At 42.1% G+C, this 17,645-nt stretch overlaps 2 protein-coding genes across 3 annotated transcripts in view; one reads left to right on the forward strand and one right to left on the reverse strand.

Moving 5' to 3' along the window:
* Nucleotides 1-17,645, reverse strand: part of asic1b (acid-sensing (proton-gated) ion channel 1b) — a 256,548-nt gene that overhangs the window by 211,846 nt on the left and 27,057 nt on the right. The gene's annotated exons all lie outside the window — the stretch shown is intronic.
* Nucleotides 3,629-6,639, forward strand: LOC141771407 (elastase-1-like). Its single transcript, XM_074641650.1, has 8 exons — nucleotides 3,629-3,768; nucleotides 4,049-4,146; nucleotides 4,234-4,334; nucleotides 4,748-4,873; nucleotides 5,111-5,247; nucleotides 5,334-5,476; nucleotides 6,212-6,361; nucleotides 6,500-6,639. The coding sequence occupies exons 1-8, from the start codon at nucleotides 3,729-3,731 to the stop codon at nucleotides 6,509-6,511; spliced, it is 807 nt and encodes a 268-aa protein (XP_074497751.1). The 5' UTR covers nucleotides 3,629-3,728; the 3' UTR covers nucleotides 6,512-6,639.

The following is a 17,645-nucleotide window of genomic DNA, read 5'->3' on the forward strand; positions in this document are numbered from 1 at the left end:
TGGTGAACAGTACAAGGGCCATTCCGCCGAATCAGTACCATTTGCATGTTGTAACTTTTCAAAATTAAACTTCATAATCATCAGCACTTTATCTAATGATGTTTAACTATTCAAAATGTGTAATGGTCAATCTATTGGAAGATGGTTCATAAAGTAACAGGACTGAGTTTTTAGCACAGCATTTAGCAAATACATGAAATGTAGTCACGTGGCATTAATGCTAATAGCATGAGACAATTAGCCCAATTAACCAAAACTCTTTAAAAAAAAACACAACATCTAAGAAATAATTTAGGCAACAGGACTGTACGTTGAGATTGACATTCTCAGTCATACTTATAATATGATCAAAAATGTTAACAAAATTGAGTCCAAGAACTTGCTTTTTGTCTTCCCATGGCCCACAGAGAGACTCAAATGATGGTGTTTCCTGTTGATCATATGACTTGTGTAATGTCCCACATTTCTAGAGGGGGGAATGTGTTAGGGTAATAGGACTGAGTGAGAACCTGGGGACACAACTAAAATGTGTATGTTAACCAAACTTATTATGAATTTGCGACGAGAAAATGTATTTGTGTCTAAATTGACAACAATAATACCAAAAAAATTAAATGTCTGAAGGATTATAATCATTATATTTCCAGGTAAAGTGTAGTGTTAGAGAGTGCTGACAGGCTAAAATCTTATTTTTTCAGTGTTCTAGGTAGTTTTTATTAAGGTTTTACATGCTGCATTTTCAGATTGCAATTAGTGCAAAGTGCAGGACACTTTGCACTAATTGCAATTTACAATATAATGTATTGTACAGATACTTTTCATGCATATTTATGCATGTAATGCCATGGGGACAGAAAAGGCACTGATTCGGTGGAATGACCCACAAATGCTCATGAAGACCAAGAGAGGTCTGTGGATATAAAGTTTTATGTTTCAGGATAAGTGTTGTTTTCTTAGAAAATCTAGGACTCTTGTGCAATCATGGCCCATGAAGAAAGAAAGAATGGATCGCTTTGTAACTGACTAAAATAACAATGTAGAGGCCTCATGAGAAACAGCTGGCTTCATGAAAATTCACATTTTCTTGAACTCTAAGGTCACTGTTTAAAAGTCTTTAGAAATAGCATTCTACAAATCAAAAAGTTTGCTGCTTAAAGATATATTTAATAAATGTCTGTGCAGATGTGAGTTGTGTTTACAGTTTGTTCTGCTGCCCCCAAATGGCCGAAAGAAATCAATTAATACTGCTTTAAAAGGCGCACTCACTTGCCACACAGCATCACTGATAATGCTGGAATGAATTGACTGTGTACTAACAGCAATGGTAGTTTCTAATCTTCATGGGGTTTAAATCTTTTAGCTTCACTCTGGCAACAGTTTGAGCTTCTCAAATAGTGTCACATTGGCATAATCAACAGTTACTCTGTGATAACCCTGCCCGACTTTCTATCGCAGAGCCAATCAGTGCATCCCATTAATTTTTTATTTTTTTTGCGAACCTCAATTTCCTGCCTGTGTGTGTGAGACATCTTTATGGGAACCAAATCGACTATTCATTAACGAGGGGAAGCTGTATCAAGAGCAAACATCTTTAATTAACACATCCCCAGCACTTCCTGTCTTTGATCTCCCCCATTTGATTTATGCCTCTGCAAGGAGAGGTTGGGGTGGCGGAGGGGTACACGAGGAGTTTCGGAGGGGACGAAGAGACGCTCTATGAGAAAGAAGCTAAATTGTGGAGCCCCTGTTGATCAGGAAGTGTTGCAGCATTAGGACCTTTTCCCTCCGTGCAATGGGGCCAGCTCAATTACCAGTCAGCGTGGCTATCTCTTTAATAGCCTGATAAGGCAATAATCCCAAATCCATACAGTTTTAATGACTTTCTGTCTAATTAAGGACTGTTTTATAAAAGACGGACACATTAGAGGCCTTCCCATTGTCCACAAACCCATTGTTGGAAATATCAGCGTGACCAGTTAAGAACTAGTAAATGGCTTTTAAAAAGTATTAATATACATATTTTGCCTCGAGACTTAACTGTGCATAAATCCATCTACGATATAACTGTTCAATGTCAAAGAGGTCAGAGCGAAGTAGAGGAGAGAAATCTTCTTCAACTCAGTTCTCACACTGGATTTAAATCTTTCCTGTTGGGAATGTAGATTTTGACTTTCAAATGGATTTGATCTCAGTTTAGTATTTCACCAAAATCTGTATTTACAATGGACTTGTATGAAGATGTGGGCGTTGAAATCCCAGAGCTACATGTCATCTGTCCGTCTCCTGTGAAATACAGGAGAAATGCCTTTATAACCCCACTGTATGTGACCAAGTAGAGAGTCTATGTGTTAGTCTTCAGCCCCATCTAGTGTCGGGCTGTGACACTGTCGTGTTTGTCATTTTCCTACGGTATGTACTGTATGTACAGTCAAAATATTATATAATTTGACTTCTGTCCCAAATCCCAAACTCATGCTCTACATGTTATAAATAAAATAACAACTGAAAACATCTTAAAGTTTAATTATATAACTGTAAGAAGAAATTATAATCAGCTGCATAAACAGTTGCACTGAAGTTATCAGTAACGGTCTCCCAGTCAATATGCAGGAACTGAATATAACCTACCTAACCTAATCTAGACTGAAACTGAGTCCCACCACTCCCACCTCCTTTATTTACTTGAATGTCACTAACTGTGACTAAATTATTGCTAAAACAAACATACGGAATATTTGGTTTTAGGAATATTGTAGGATATATTCACAATCTAGTTTCCATGATGTGTTCAATCATCATGATTCGATTTTGATTTTTTCTTTTGTTTTTTAAATATTTAGTTGTTTTTTTAGGCTTGAAAAAAACGCTACAGTAACAGACAAAAACATCTACAGTTATTCAGCTGAAGTTACTGAATGATGCAAGAAAAATGTGTCAATAAACAACATTTCAGTATAATACCTTTATTGTATGCCATTACAAATTGCTTGTACTGTAAATTAGCATGTATCGTTGTCTTCTTTTTCTTTACTTCCTCTCAGAGAGCCACTTGGGACAAAAGACGGCACATCTCTTGCTTACGTCACAATTCACGCTGGTTCAAAGTGGGCCCCAGATTATTTTGTGATGTAAATATTCTCAAGAACTTGCACTCTATTACATCAGACACTTCATTTTAAGGTTCACATTGGAGAGTAACAACAAAAATAAACTTTTTGTATTTTGTATATTGTATTTGAAATACACTGAAAGACCATATTGGGAACAATGGATGAGAATAAAAAGGTACAAATCCATGTTTGACTTCATATCAGATGGTTGACGGAGCCATAAAGTCAGCCAGTCATCATTACACTTCTCCCCTTCAGGACACATTTCTGACAAAAATATGTTTTTTCCACCCATATACAGTGTCAAAAAAATATGTTGTGGACTTTATCAAACACGATAAACACATAAATACCCTTCTAAATCCTTTTAATCACTATGACTAATGTCCTACAGTGATATAGGCTGCGTGTCGTTCTTCTCTACGGGTCAATTCAGGACATGTGTGGTAACCGACCTTGATAAACAGCGTGTGAGACAAACCACAGCTGCATACCTGGCTTTTGTCAAAGGGGAAAGAACCGCCACACTTTTCCGGGCCGACTGAAGGTCGAGTCGAGGTATAAAAGAAGGAGAGAAGCCCTCGCTCCTTTGCAGAAACCTTGTGACACACTACAGACATGCTTAGACTTCTGGTGTTGACAAGTTTCACAGCCCTGGGTGAGAAAATGACAGCACACACCGACTGTGCTGTATAACCATTCATTATTGATCTCCTTCTGTCTCGATCGCTCTCTTGCTCGATCAGTCAGTCACTCTCTCCGTCATCCAGTCAGTCACTCATTTTTAGTTTAGTCAACACGCAGGAGCTCCACATAATCTGCCCTACCAGCATTCTTGCTGCCCTCATTTCCTGTTTCTGGAGGTGGAAAGCAAACTGTATTATTGTTGGAAACCATGTATAACTCATTCTCTCTGTTTTTTTTATGTTTTTAACCAGTGCTGGCTGAACTGGAGCCCCAGCCCAGGTACCTGGAGGACATTACTGAAAGAGTCGTGGGAGGTACCGTGGCCAGACCCAACTCCTGGCCCTGGCAGGTAATCTACCAATACAGAGCCACCATATCAGATTAAAAAAATCACACTTATTAATGTTTTGACACTGACATAGCTTCTTCTCCTTAGGTCTCTCTTCAGTACCAATCTGGCAGCAGGTACATCCACCATTGCGGAGGAACCCTGATCAAGGAAGGCTGGGTTATGACTGCTGCTCACTGTGTGGACCGGTAACCTAATGATTAACTCACGCATACACTCTGTATTCTTTGGCTGTATGAGTTTTAGGTGCATTTGTGCACATTTTTGTGATTACTTTGACTTGAATATCCATAACCTGCTCTTATCACAGAAAAATGTCACCAGCACGAGGACACATCTCACAGCCTCATTTATAACTGTCACATACCAACGGGATTCATTTATTTTATTAGAAAGAAAGAAAGGAAAGTCTCCAAACAAAGGAATAAAAGAAAAAATAAACAAAACCAGGAGTCATTTAATGGCATATTGTGAGCTTTACTTTTTAGTTTACTGTAATAAGAATCCATGCTGATTTGCAATTAGTCATTTGAGTCACAACTAGAATTGATTAACAGTATTGTGTTTCGGTTTGCTTCTTTTTTTAAAAAAAATATTACAGCTCTAGGACGTGGCGCGTCGTTCTCGGTGAACATGACCTCTACAACGACAGTTACAATGAGCAATTAATAACTGTCAGCGACGTTTTCATCCATAACGGATGGGACTCCAACAGACCTAGTAATGGGTAAGAATTGTATTTTCCTCTATTTGCATGTTTTTGTTGATTTTATCTGTTATTTTCAAAAGTTTTCATATAAGTAAGTTAAAATGTCCATCTCTCAAATATCTTTGGTCAAACCTGTAAATTCTAAGCTAGTAAGAAGTGGTGGTCAAACCCACCGACGAAATGTCCTCCTCAGCAGTGTGGCATCTTTACAAAGTTATTATTGCCTCCTGTTTGATCCATGGATCTCCACCTCAGGTTCGACATTGCCCTGCTGCGTTTGTCTTCCCCTGCCACCCTGGACTATTACGTCCAGCTGGGCTCTCTGCCTCACACCGGACAGATTCTGCCCCACAACAACATCTGCTACATCACCGGATGGGGATACACTTCCAGTGAGTTCATCACACGATCCCGTCAGTTTTCAGTGTTTGTCTGTAAAACTAAATGCATCTTACCTTTCCAATTTCACCTTGTCCAGCCGGTGGCAGCCTGTCCGCCCAGCTGATGGAGGCCTACCTTCCTCTGGTCGACTACAAGATCTGCAGCAGACATGACTGGTGGGGCAGCTTCGTCAAAACCACCATGGTGTGCGGCGGTGGTGGTTACGATGGCGGATGCAATGTGAGTCTCCCCCTAAGTGAAAAAAGAAATTTGCAAAGGTTGTACACTCAGTAATTCAAAATATATAACGTCTTATTATAGAGGACTATAGAGGAGAAAAAAATCCTGCACAATTTAAAGCTTCAGGAGGTATAATATTTTTGGCATCATTGGGCAAAAATCTCAATAATCTTTCAGCATATTGTAATTCAGGTGTTCTGAGGAGACTTTGGCCAATTACAGGTAATTTCAGAGAGAGAGCGTTCCTATTGGCTGTACTCCAGCTGGTGGGCGGTGCTTGGTATTTCCTCAACTGATCTCAACATGGCTGCCGAGTCACAAACTTTCTCATTTTACAGCTAAACAGTAGACTATAAAATGTTTCTAAAACATTTGAGGAGAGAAATAGGCATGCGATGCCTAGTTTGACCGTTTGATCATTGTTTCCGAGTAATTGACAGCTGCTCAGAGACGGCAAGGTTCCAGCTCAGCTCTGATTAGTTGTTTTCCTCCAGTCTGTGAAATTTTCACAGAGGAACATGATTTTTTTCAGATTACCTGTTTCATGCACTATTGTCAGGATATAGTGATCGTTTTATAAAAAATAACTTTTTTTTAAATCGTATTGCTCCATTTCTTCCCACTGCTGCTTTAACCCTTCAAAAAAGTAACTAACTATGGTGTTATTTATATTTTATATCCACCACTGAATGTCCACAAGACTGAAGATGCTCTCTTTAATCTCTTTCCTCTCAGGGTGACTCTGGCGGCCCTCTGAACTGCCTTGTTAATGGAAAATACTACGTCCACGGTATTACCAGCTTTGTGTCTGATAAGGGATGCAACGCGTACAAACAGCCCACCATCTTCACCCGTGTCTCCGCCTACATCGACTGGATAAACTCTGTCAGTATTGGGATATGTATATCTATCATATATAATAGAATAAGCTAAAAATAACTCATCAGTGTAGAAATGCTTGTTTAGATATGGGTTTTAGTTGCATTTGATGTGTAATCATTATCTGCTTCTCCTCTTTTCCAGTACATCATGTAAACAGACGAGTCATCCGTGTTGCGGCACATGAAGACAGAGCAAGCATTGGACCATGTTTTCATCTACTGTGATTCCTTCTGTCTCATTCTACAAAAAATAAACGAAATTAAACGCATCAGAACATTTAACCAACCACAGTCATTTGTGTCACTTTGAAGGTTACATTACTTTCGTTGTCAAACTATCCTACCCTGCAACAAAACATGTATAAAGAACACCTAAACATACAAATTCAAATTAAAGTGTTGCCACAGACTGTGAAAGTAAATAGTCAGCACTGTAGGTCCTTAGAAACACTTTTTTTTGTTCCAGTTAATCCACTGTGATGTGGCAACACGCCGTCACACGCTAACACGAACTGTGATAAAGTCTGAGACGGACTACAGGTGCCTTTCTGACCGCTGCCAAGCTCAGCGGAGGCTGCACATCAAACAAAGGTCAGCTCAGGGTATAAAAGAAGGAGACGTGCATTTAGACATGTGGAGACGCTGCAGACATGCTCGTGTTTCTGCTGTTCACCACTCTCACAGCCACAGGTAACAACTATCAAGGCTGTGCTATAAATACTATACTGCTGAAAAATGCAATCTTTCTCTCTTAAAAAACTTGGAAAATAAGTACACTCTAAAAAAAAATCCACTGGCTCAACTTAAAAAAAATGAAGGTAACAAATTGCATGGATGTTTTTAAGTAGTTCCAACTATGGCATTATTGAGTAAATCCTGAGTCTGTTGTAGTCTGACTAACCCAATTGATTAAGTTCAACCAACTTGATTTGCTTAGACCTCTAACGGCTTAATTAAGTTTAACCAACTTAATCTTAATCCAAACATTGTGTTGATATTAAATTGTCAAATTACTTTATTTAAGCTACTCTTATTTGAACTCCATCATACTCAAAAACATCCATGCAAATTGTTACCTTAATTTATTTGAGTATTAGTAAATCATTTCGCTTAACTCAAAATAAATAACAAATTTCAGTTCCAGTTTTTATGATCAAACAGTTTATTTTAGACATTTAAACACTTTGTCCAACTAGCTTCTTTTAACCATGAACATTTTTTATACCATGGTGTGTGCACAAAATCATGTCCAATGTTCCTCATTTCTAATGAGATCAGGACAGTAACCAAAACTTTCACCAGGAAACAATCGGTCTAACGATATCATGAAATGTATCCAGCAGCTCTTCACTCACAACTTTGTACTTCAAAAATAGAAATAACACAAACATCAGAACTGAATTAAACAACATACACTCAATTACCAGTTTATTGGATACACCTGGCTTAAACTAATGCAGTTTATAACAGCAGTCCTCCAATAAATCCTCCTGATTTTAATGTTGTGTCGATGCCATTTATCTCAGTGAGGGTAGACTGATTATAAGAAACACCTCAGTATAACACAATATTAGTTCAACATCACAAACATCCTCCAAAATGTTCATAAAGTGTTATCAGCACCACACTAAAAATGCATTACTTTTAGCTATGTAGACCCAATAAACTGGCAACTTAGCGTCAACAAATATCCAGCGTGAATATCCAGTGTCCACATAATGTCTTTCAAACAAACTGCCACTGTAGACAATGATGATGTAATCACTGCACAGGAAATAAGTGCAAACATATTTCCCCAATCATCCCAGTACAAAACAACTATGAGAACACTTGTTTTTTTGGGGGTCCTAACATGTCTTTATTACACGGCTGTGTTGAATACTCGATTCTGAATACGCGTTCTGGGTGTCTGTAATTTCTTTATAGCAGACCGTTGCTATGTATAGCAGACAGTTTGTGTTAAAATATTGATTTCTTCAGAAAGTAGCTGTGTAATAAGCGGGATAATGTACAGCTAGCGGGTCACTGTTGTGAAAGAATCCCCTTCAGGGTGCTTCACGTCGGGGTGCAGCATCGCCCTGTCAGGGATTCTTTCACAGCAATGACCGGCTCGCTGTACATTATCCCTTATATAATAAACATTCTTACAAATTACAGAGGCAGTTTGGACCTTGAACGTGATATGCTGATGTAGGCAAGCTGTATGTTAACAAAAGTTTAAATACATAACTTACAATTTCCTGCTGAATTTGAGAACTGCTGTCTGCTTTTTGACATTTTTAGGACAGCAGTTTATTTTTTAGCGACATTTATTTCAGGCTGGCTTTCAGTCCATCTAGTTCGAGAAGTATCTTTTGAAATACCTCAAAAGTTTTCATCAGTTGTTTTGGGTAGCTGAGGTTGAGCGCGTATATCAGCCCCATCAACAAGGCACAGGCTCTTGGCACATCCAGGTTTTCCAGGACTTCTGTTCCCTCGATCACTATCCTTGCACTGGCTGGATCAGTCATTATGGCACCCCTGGTGACGACAATCTTCATCACTTCATCAGTATCCTGCACTTCACCATCCTGCAATAAGTAGATCAGAATAAACATTCATTCATCAAACATTCAACAACTCATCACATGTAAAAACAGTATATAAACTGTATATAAAGATGCATATACTGTCTATGGTGTTGTAAATTACGTTTTCAGTTTTGGGATTTTTTTTCTGTTAATTTTCAGATACATTTTCAACATACATGAATATAACCATAATTTAAAAAAAGTAGTTTGAGTGTAACACAGAGTACAGTGTGTCAGAGCTTAAGCATCTGATTTACCTACCAAGTGTTCTTTGAAGAGATCCTCCTCCTTTTCTCGGAGACACACCACCAGACAATGGATAGCGACCTCTCTCCTCTTTTCCACTGAATCATCCTGTGAAGGAGAAAAAAAAAAATCTTAAAACTGCTCCTCCATAAGGATGTGTTTTTAATGATTACATCACTGGGAAAGAAGACTGAAGGGTGAGGTTTATGAGGCCTTTGTAACTCAATTAGTTTGTATTTCAATTATGCATTACAAAAGTAAAAATACAAAATAGATGATTTCTTTAATCTGTGTTAGAAAACAGTTTATTAACACATCTAGGAGACACTGAGCAAGATTAGTATTCATTTGAAATTGTATTTTTTACTATTTGGCAAATTTAAAGAGTAATTAAAACCTCAAACCACTTTTTTCAGCTTAAAACCAATGTGTGTGTCTGTATTTAGTAGTGCCGTTGATGGATTCAGGTCCAAATCTTGACATGTTAGTGCAAAGTATTTGAATTCTACATATTGTGTTATAATTATGCATAGTTACTGTCCTATACTGGTTGAAACCCAGCTATTGCAATTGAATTTTGCTATTGGTTGCTCCGGTTGGCAGGTGACGTATATGGTGGCAGCTTTCGTCACCAACCAACATTCATACATACCTCTAGCAGCATGTTCCTTATCCGCTGGATCTTCATTTTTGCAGCCCCCCCCTGTTGACGAGGCCAAGGTCATAATTTTGGGGGAGTACTGGTCCAGTTTTGCCATGAACGTTGTTTCCAGGTTAACAGTGGTGATCCTTCTGAATTCTTCGTTTATCTGTTTAAAATAAGGCACAAATAAAAAGGCATAGTTTGTTGATGTAGACCAGGGGTGCCCAATACGTCGATCGCGATCTACCGGTCGATCGCGAAGGTAGTGTGGGTAGATCGCATGGCATTTTAAAAAAAAAAAAAAATTTTTTTTTTTTTTTTTTAAATAGACGTCAGCCAACAAATTGCAACACTGTTTCACCTGAACTCATCTGGAATGGAGGATGAGATTTTGACACTACAAGCTGACATTCAGTCCAGGGCTCATGGACAGTTCTGGAACTTACTCACAGAGGAAAAGTACCTCAACATGAGGAAATGTGCTACCTCCTTGACTGCATTATTCGGCTCCACTTATTTATGCGAGTCAGCCTTTTCCCACATGAAGATTATTAAGTCCAAATACCGTTCCACCTTGACTGATGATCATTTGGAAGTGTGCTTGAGGCTGGCTATCAGCAGCTACTGTCCGGACTATGCATCCCTGGCTGATTCCATTCAGTGCAAGTCATCAGAGTAAGGTAATGACAAAAAATGTACAGTTATATTGTACAATATGGGTTCATGCAGTTATGCAAGGTACACCAACATATATTGTACATATAAAGAATACTCAATATATTTATAAATAAATATATGTTTTGCATTTTTATAGTAGGTAGATCATTTTGACTTGGTCATTTTATAAGTAGCTCGCATGCTGAAAAAGTGTGTGCACCCCTGATGTAGACGCTTGCATACAAGTCATACTGCAAGTCAAAGTCAAGTCAAATACATGACAAATTGTAATGACTACTTTGCCCTCTAGGGTAAATAAATGTAGTGCTTCTGGGTCACCACACGCTTCCCTGCAACAGCATATGCTGCCATTGGGAAGATGTCAGACAACTTGCTTGGCTCAATAACTTTAACACTTCTTGTGTTTTCAAGCTCATAGCTTCTAAGGTGTTCAGTATACCATGCATTTTAACATTTCACAATTAACCCAACCTGTAAACTGTCAGCTTTGAGACTTCACTCTTACATAATCTCCAGCATCTGTAACAATAGAAAGAAAAAAAAATTTACCTGTGGACCTGGCCAGGTGCTGCTCTCCCCTGCAGGTACTTTGTGGGACTGCTCCTCCAGATGCAGCAGGATGTTCTCAGGCTTGGATGATTTTACACTGACTAAGTGTGAAGGTAGTCCAGGCCCTGCAGAAACTAGAGAAAACACAAAACAGTTATTTCCTTTCATACAGCCATTACTAAATGTTTTATGACCTGTCACTCCATCAGGGTAAACTGGTGGATCAAAGAGATGAGGATTGCAGGGTTTAACACTAACTCAGTTGCGTCCTCTACTAGTCTCTCACACATTTTACCAAATCAGAATAACAATGTTTTTAAGAATAACTTCCTTTATGTTCAAATCAACATTTTGTAATATATATTATTTAATTTTTTTCAGAACCTACAAATAACATTTAAAAGTGTGACTCAATCCATAAATTAAATAAACTACTGTATATACATTTAATAGTTAAACATGTTGAGAAATAGGCCTATGCTTATTCTCTTTCTTTCTGAGGTTTTACATTTTGCTTTCACTCATTGGGACTATGAACAAAACAGGATCTCCTCTTTCAACACTCACATTTCAAACACTTCTGTACACTGAACACTTTCCCAAAGCAACGCCAACACACCGTCCAGTTATCTCGCACGCTAATCCGCTTGTTGTGTTAACCTCAGCACATGCTGCTAACTAGGGATGTTACGTGCTGTGCTGAGGCTTCGGAGCGCGTGTCGAGTAATCCAGGAACTTTTCCGCGATGCGCGTATCGAGGCTTGCAGCGTTTTAGACCAATTACGTTATTGATGACGTCCAAAGCCTCGCTGCCCAACCATACCGCTGACTGGTTCAGGAAGTGGTTCAGATCTTCACTGGTTGAACCAAAGCCACTTTCCAGAAGTGACACAGAACACTAACATTACTCCTCCTGGCATTATTATATTATATTACACTACAATACAATTATTGGCCAGAGGATTGGTTTACACACATAAGATGCATTGCTCACAAAACAATTATAGTTTATTATACATGTATGTTATATACTCATAATATACTTCCTAGAAAATACATTAGATTATATACTGGAAAAACAAAGTTCGTAAACTTGTGTTTGGTGGATTATTTCTCTGTTGTTACAATGCTAATTGGCATTGTATTTTACATCGTTGGAAAGCCTGTTTATTTACCTTCACAATGATGTCCAACTTGTAAGGATCATGCATTTGTGGGAATAGCAGCACAGCTGATTATGTGGGTAGGGCCCAAGAAAAATTTGCCAAAATGCTCCATCAATGGTAAACAGTGTATTCTCCTATTGGTATTGGCCCATTTGCGCTGGTATCGACAACACAGACAATGGAACCTGAACATGTGGGGGAATGTCATGTTCTGTGATGAGTCCAGGTTCTGTCTGCCAAAGTTGGATGGCAGGGTCAAAGTATGGAGACGACATGGAGAACGCTATGCTGATTGTTGCACCAATGGAGTAACAGCTTTTGGTGGGGGCAGGGTCATGGTGTGGGGCGGCATCTCCCTCACTGGCAAAACAAGGCTTGTCATCATTGAAGGCCATCTCAATGCAGTGAGATATCGGGATGAGATTCTGCAACCAGTGGCGATCCCATATCTCCACAATCTGGCACCTAACTTCATCCTCCAAGATGACAACGCTCGCCCCCACAGAGCCAGGGTTATCACAGACTACCTCCACAATGTGGGAGTAGAGAGAATGGAACGGCCTGCCAAGAGTCCAGACCTCAACCCAATTCAACACTTGTGGGATCAGCTTGGGCGTGCTGTACGTGTTAGAGTGACCGACACAACCTCGTTGGCTGACCTGCAACGAATCCTGGTTGAGGAATGGAACGCCATCCCACAGCAACGTGTGACCAGGTTGGTGACCAGCATGAGTGAGGAGGTGCCAGGCTGTTGTGGCTGCGTATGGATCTTCCACCGCTACTGAGGCTCCTGACGGTGTATTAAATGAATAAAGTGTAAAATTGCCAATATGTCTTGTTTGTTCCTTGTTACTGATAGAGAGTTCAATCATCCAATCCACCAAACAACTCAAAACAAGAGTCAGTACCAACAGGAGAATACACTGTTTACCATTGACGGAGCATTTTGGCAAATTTTTCTTGGGCGCTACCCACATAATCAGCTGTGCTGCTCATCCCACAAATGCATGATCCTTACAAGTTGGACATCATTGCGAAGGTAGATAAACAGGCTTTCCAACAATGTAAAATACAATGCCAATTAGCATTGTAACAACAGAGAAATAATCGACCAAACACAAGTTTCCGAACTTTGTTTTTCCAGTTTATATTATATAGATATAAATGGATTACATGGTAATATATATTTTTTTCATTGTGTATAGTCATACCCAACAGCCTTCACTGGCACAAAGTACAGTATATCACAGATCACATGGTTAAGATCATATCTGCCTGTTTTACACTCTTTGACCACCAGGTCGTTTCGTGTGCACATGAAGCCTCGAGAAATGAACCCTTTAACGAACCAATTTGCTGGAAAGCTTCAATGCTTCATGAAGCTTCAGCTCGCCACTATTAGTAAGTCTTACTACTTACTGCCTTCTTTCTGATCCCACTCCGTGCTGAAATGCCTCACAGGTGCACCAAGTTAATCATCCTGATGAAAACTCCTGTGGTGCATGCTCGTGAACGTGCGGTACACGTACGTGTCCCGGTATGAGGGTTTGAAAATATGGTAACCCATATTAAACAGTGACTCTCTTGACCACCGCTGAATTGTGCTAATGTCAAGTCCTGCTTATATGGCGTTTCCACAACGCGGTGTCTACTTCCCAGACACCATTACTGCATTTTTTAGCTGCAGCTCAATTAACCAAAATAGATTTTAAACTGAAGTATACAGAGTAAAATGTCAAACAACCCACCCATGGAGCTGCTGACCAAACCTTTATCAACCCAGTGCCAACTTTAAATTAGAACAAAAGTAAACACATCCATTTACCTTTGCAGTGTTACAACTAACAATGTACAAGTTCACAAGACACTGTTGGCTAACGTTAGCTAACAGGACTTTGTTCTTCCCTTTAGTGCAGCATGAAAATGACTATCCTACAATGTGAGCTGATGCAGTAAGCAGCTGTTGTGAATGAAACAAAGCAAAATGAATTACTTACCAAGTAACTTGACTGATATTCAGGTAAAACTCCTGTTGTTCCCCCTCATTGAGACTGACTTATTTTATTAAGTCTTCAACTGACCAAAACACGTACATGTAACAAACTTAATTTTTTTTGCTGAAAGACCATATTGGTGTAACAGACTCTCCTACCCTTGTTCATGGGTTAAAACTGTATTTTGGCGAAGAACATGTTTGGTCCTTTTCTGTTGCCTTAGGGCAGGAAGACGAGTGGGGGGAGCTTCAGCTACGGGTCTGTTGTTGTGTGGCAGGAGAATAAAATAAAGCTGGCGGGAGTTGCTGCTCATTGCTCATTCACCACGGCGTTTGTTATTTTTGTATTATCTCAGTTAGACGAACCCAAGGCACACGGCTACATTGGTGGCAGTGGTGGTCTTTTGATTTTTTGACGAGCTGTAGTAGTTTCTGACATGTGGTGTGGAGACGAAGATCCTTTAAAACCCAGCGAAGTTTGCCTGGCAGGGAAGTTCGAGCCAACCTGCCCGCTCCTTTTGCTGGTGACGGGAGCCAGAGTTTCCTCGGCTGGGTCAGACAGTTGGAGGTGACTGTCGGCGCGACGTCGGACGGCGGCGACTGTAGTGATGAGCTGGTGAGGATTCTTCCTACTCGCCTCAGCAAGTCAGCTTTTCTGCTGCGGGACAGCCTTCCCGCGGCAGTCAAAAATAATTATGCTGCTGTTAAAGAGAAGCTCGGAGCAGCGTTTGGACAGAGACAATTCATGGACCGCTTCAGAGCCAGCCTCTCTGCTCGTGTGCGCTCCCCAGGAGAGAGTTTGGAGGTGTACGCCGCTGACGTGAGCCGGCTGGTGGCGGAGGCGTTCCCAGACTACGGAGATGTCGTGCAGAGGGAGGAGAAGTTTCGGCGCTTTCTCACCGGCTTGGACCCAGTGTTGAGAGCCAAGTGCCTGGAGCAGGGTGCCACTGACCTGGACGAGGCATTGACTGTTGCTGAGCGCTGTGAGAATGCCAGGGCGGTCCTGCAGAGAGACTGTGTGAGCACATTCGCAGGTGCTTCCCTGGGGGAGAATACAGCCGTGCAGTCCGTGTCTGCTACTGATGGCCTTCAGAGGGCCATTGGTAAATTAACTGAGGACATGTATGCTATGAGAATGAACATGAAAGAGATATATAATGAGAATCAGAGGCTTAGGGCCAAGAACACTGACAGGACGGAGTGTGGATTCCGCTCACCCTCAGGGGGACGCTGTGGCTGTACCTGTGGGGAGTTTGGATGTCAGTCGAGGGGGTCTTATGATGGATACCAGGGCCGCTCTCCAGATCGTGGGCTGTTTCCGATGAGAGGGCCTCACCTGCCTCATGACCACTCCCTGGACAAGGGCAGGTCTCCCGCAAATAAGCCGCCTGGGCGCAGGAGCCCTAGCCCTGGGTGGCGGTCCCAGCGTGAGGAGGAGCCAGGGAAGTGCGGTGTGCGTTTCCTGCCACAGCAGCCGAATGCTGACAGCGGTCATCTGGGTAACGGTCAGTAGCTGGTGTCGAGGCCCAGACATCAGCCTTCCTGACTCAGGGCCCCTTGCAACACGACATGACTAATGACACTGCTAATGTGGACTGTGATGACCGTCCCACATCTTACGTTAGAGGTGTCTCCAGAGTGGACTCAGTCCCTGCCCTGCAGAACCGGCCCCTGAAAAAGAACTATGTTGACTCTCGGGCCGTTAATGCACAAATGTTGGATACACTGGGCACAATTGAGGTTACTTTCCGATTGGGCCCCACCTGCTGGCAGCGCACTTTCTATGTGTTGAGGAAATCCACTCAAAGTGTTCTGCTCGGTCTGGACTTTCTGACCAAGAACCATGCACTGCTAGACTTGGGGCAGGGAGTGTTGCAATTATGGGATGTCGCTGTGCCCTACTGCGGGGTGGGGAGATGATTCCTGTGTGCTGTAACGTGTCCCTTGCTGATGTTATGACCATTCCCCCCCTGAGTGAGGTCCAAGTGCCAGTGACTGTTTGTTCCCCTGGTGGTGTTAGCTTGCCTGCCAAAGACTTTGAGGGGTATCTGGAACCCAATTTTCCGGAGACGACGGGTCTCACACTGTGAGTAGTGTGAAAAATGGGGTCACATTAGCCCACATCCTCAATCCATCAGGCAGGACTGTCGAGCTCAAACGGGTGCTTATCTCCGCTCCGGTGGTGATGCTGCCAAATTTTGCACTCCCATTTAAAATCTGCAGTGACGCTTCCAAAGATACAGTGGGAGCGGTGCTGGCACAGGAAGTTTAGGGGCTCGAGAGGGTGGTGGCCTACGCCAGCCAGGCTCTCTCCCTCACACAAAAGCGGTGGTCCACGTTCGATCGGGAACTGTGGGCAGTCGTATGGGCAGTACGTCAATTCAAACACTATGTGGGACTGTCTACTTTCTCAATCATAACTGACCATCGTCCTCTGCTGGGCCTCAGGCGCATGGCTATGGACCATGACCCCACGGGACGGAGGAGTAGATGGATTTTGGAGTTGGACCCGTTGGACTGGGTCATGATTCACAAGGACGGTTCCCGTCATAACAATGCCGATGCACTGTCACGCCGGCCTGTTTCCCTTCCCCCTGTTGACCCGGACACTTCAGCTGGGGGGCTCACCATTACCTCTGTGGAGGAACCAAACTGCTCCTCAACTCCAGACACGACACACATGAACCCGGAGCCTACCTATTCTCTCTCCATCAGGGACTCGGAGCTGCTGCCCTTGCAGCGCGAGGACACGGACATTAGCACAGTGTTGGCTTGGTTGGAGCAGGGCACAACGAGACCGCCTCGCAGGCTCCTCAGGGGGTCCTCTGCTGAGCTGAGGAAACTACGGACTGAGTTTAACCGTCTGTCACTCATTGAGGGACTGCTGTGTCGTACAGTGCATTCTGCATCTTCGGGGGAGGAGCAAATTCAAGTGGTGATCCCCCCCTTCCATGGTGCCGCAGTTACATGGGGGGCCGGCTGCCGCACACTTTTCAGCGGAACGTGTGTGGGAAAAGGCCAGGCAATCCTACTACTGGCCCTTTATGTTGAGAGACATTAAACAGTGGTGTGAGCAATGCAGAGCCTGTCAGACCCAGAGGTGCCCAGTTCCCAGACAGAGAGCGCCCATGGGGGGGTCTCAGGCTGTCCGCCCGATGCAGAGGGTGGTTGCGGACATTTTGGAGTTGCCTCTGACCTCCTCCCGGGGAAACAGATACATTTTAGTAGTGGAGGACTACTTCACTAAGTTTGTAAACTTGTACGCCCTACAGAACCAGACAGCTCAAACAGTGGCCCACTGCCTGTTTGAGGACTATGTGTTAGTGCATGGAGTCCCAGAAGTTCTCCACAGTGATCAGGGCCGCCAGTTTGAGGCAGAGGTAATTCAGAGCCTCTTTAAACTGTTGGGCATAAAGAAAACGCGCACCACTGCTTATAACCCC

This window comes from Sebastes fasciatus, chromosome 1 (assembly GCF_043250625.1).
Source record: "Sebastes fasciatus isolate fSebFas1 chromosome 1, fSebFas1.pri, whole genome shotgun sequence".
Lineage (NCBI taxonomy): Eukaryota > Metazoa > Chordata > Actinopteri > Perciformes > Sebastidae > Sebastes > Sebastes fasciatus.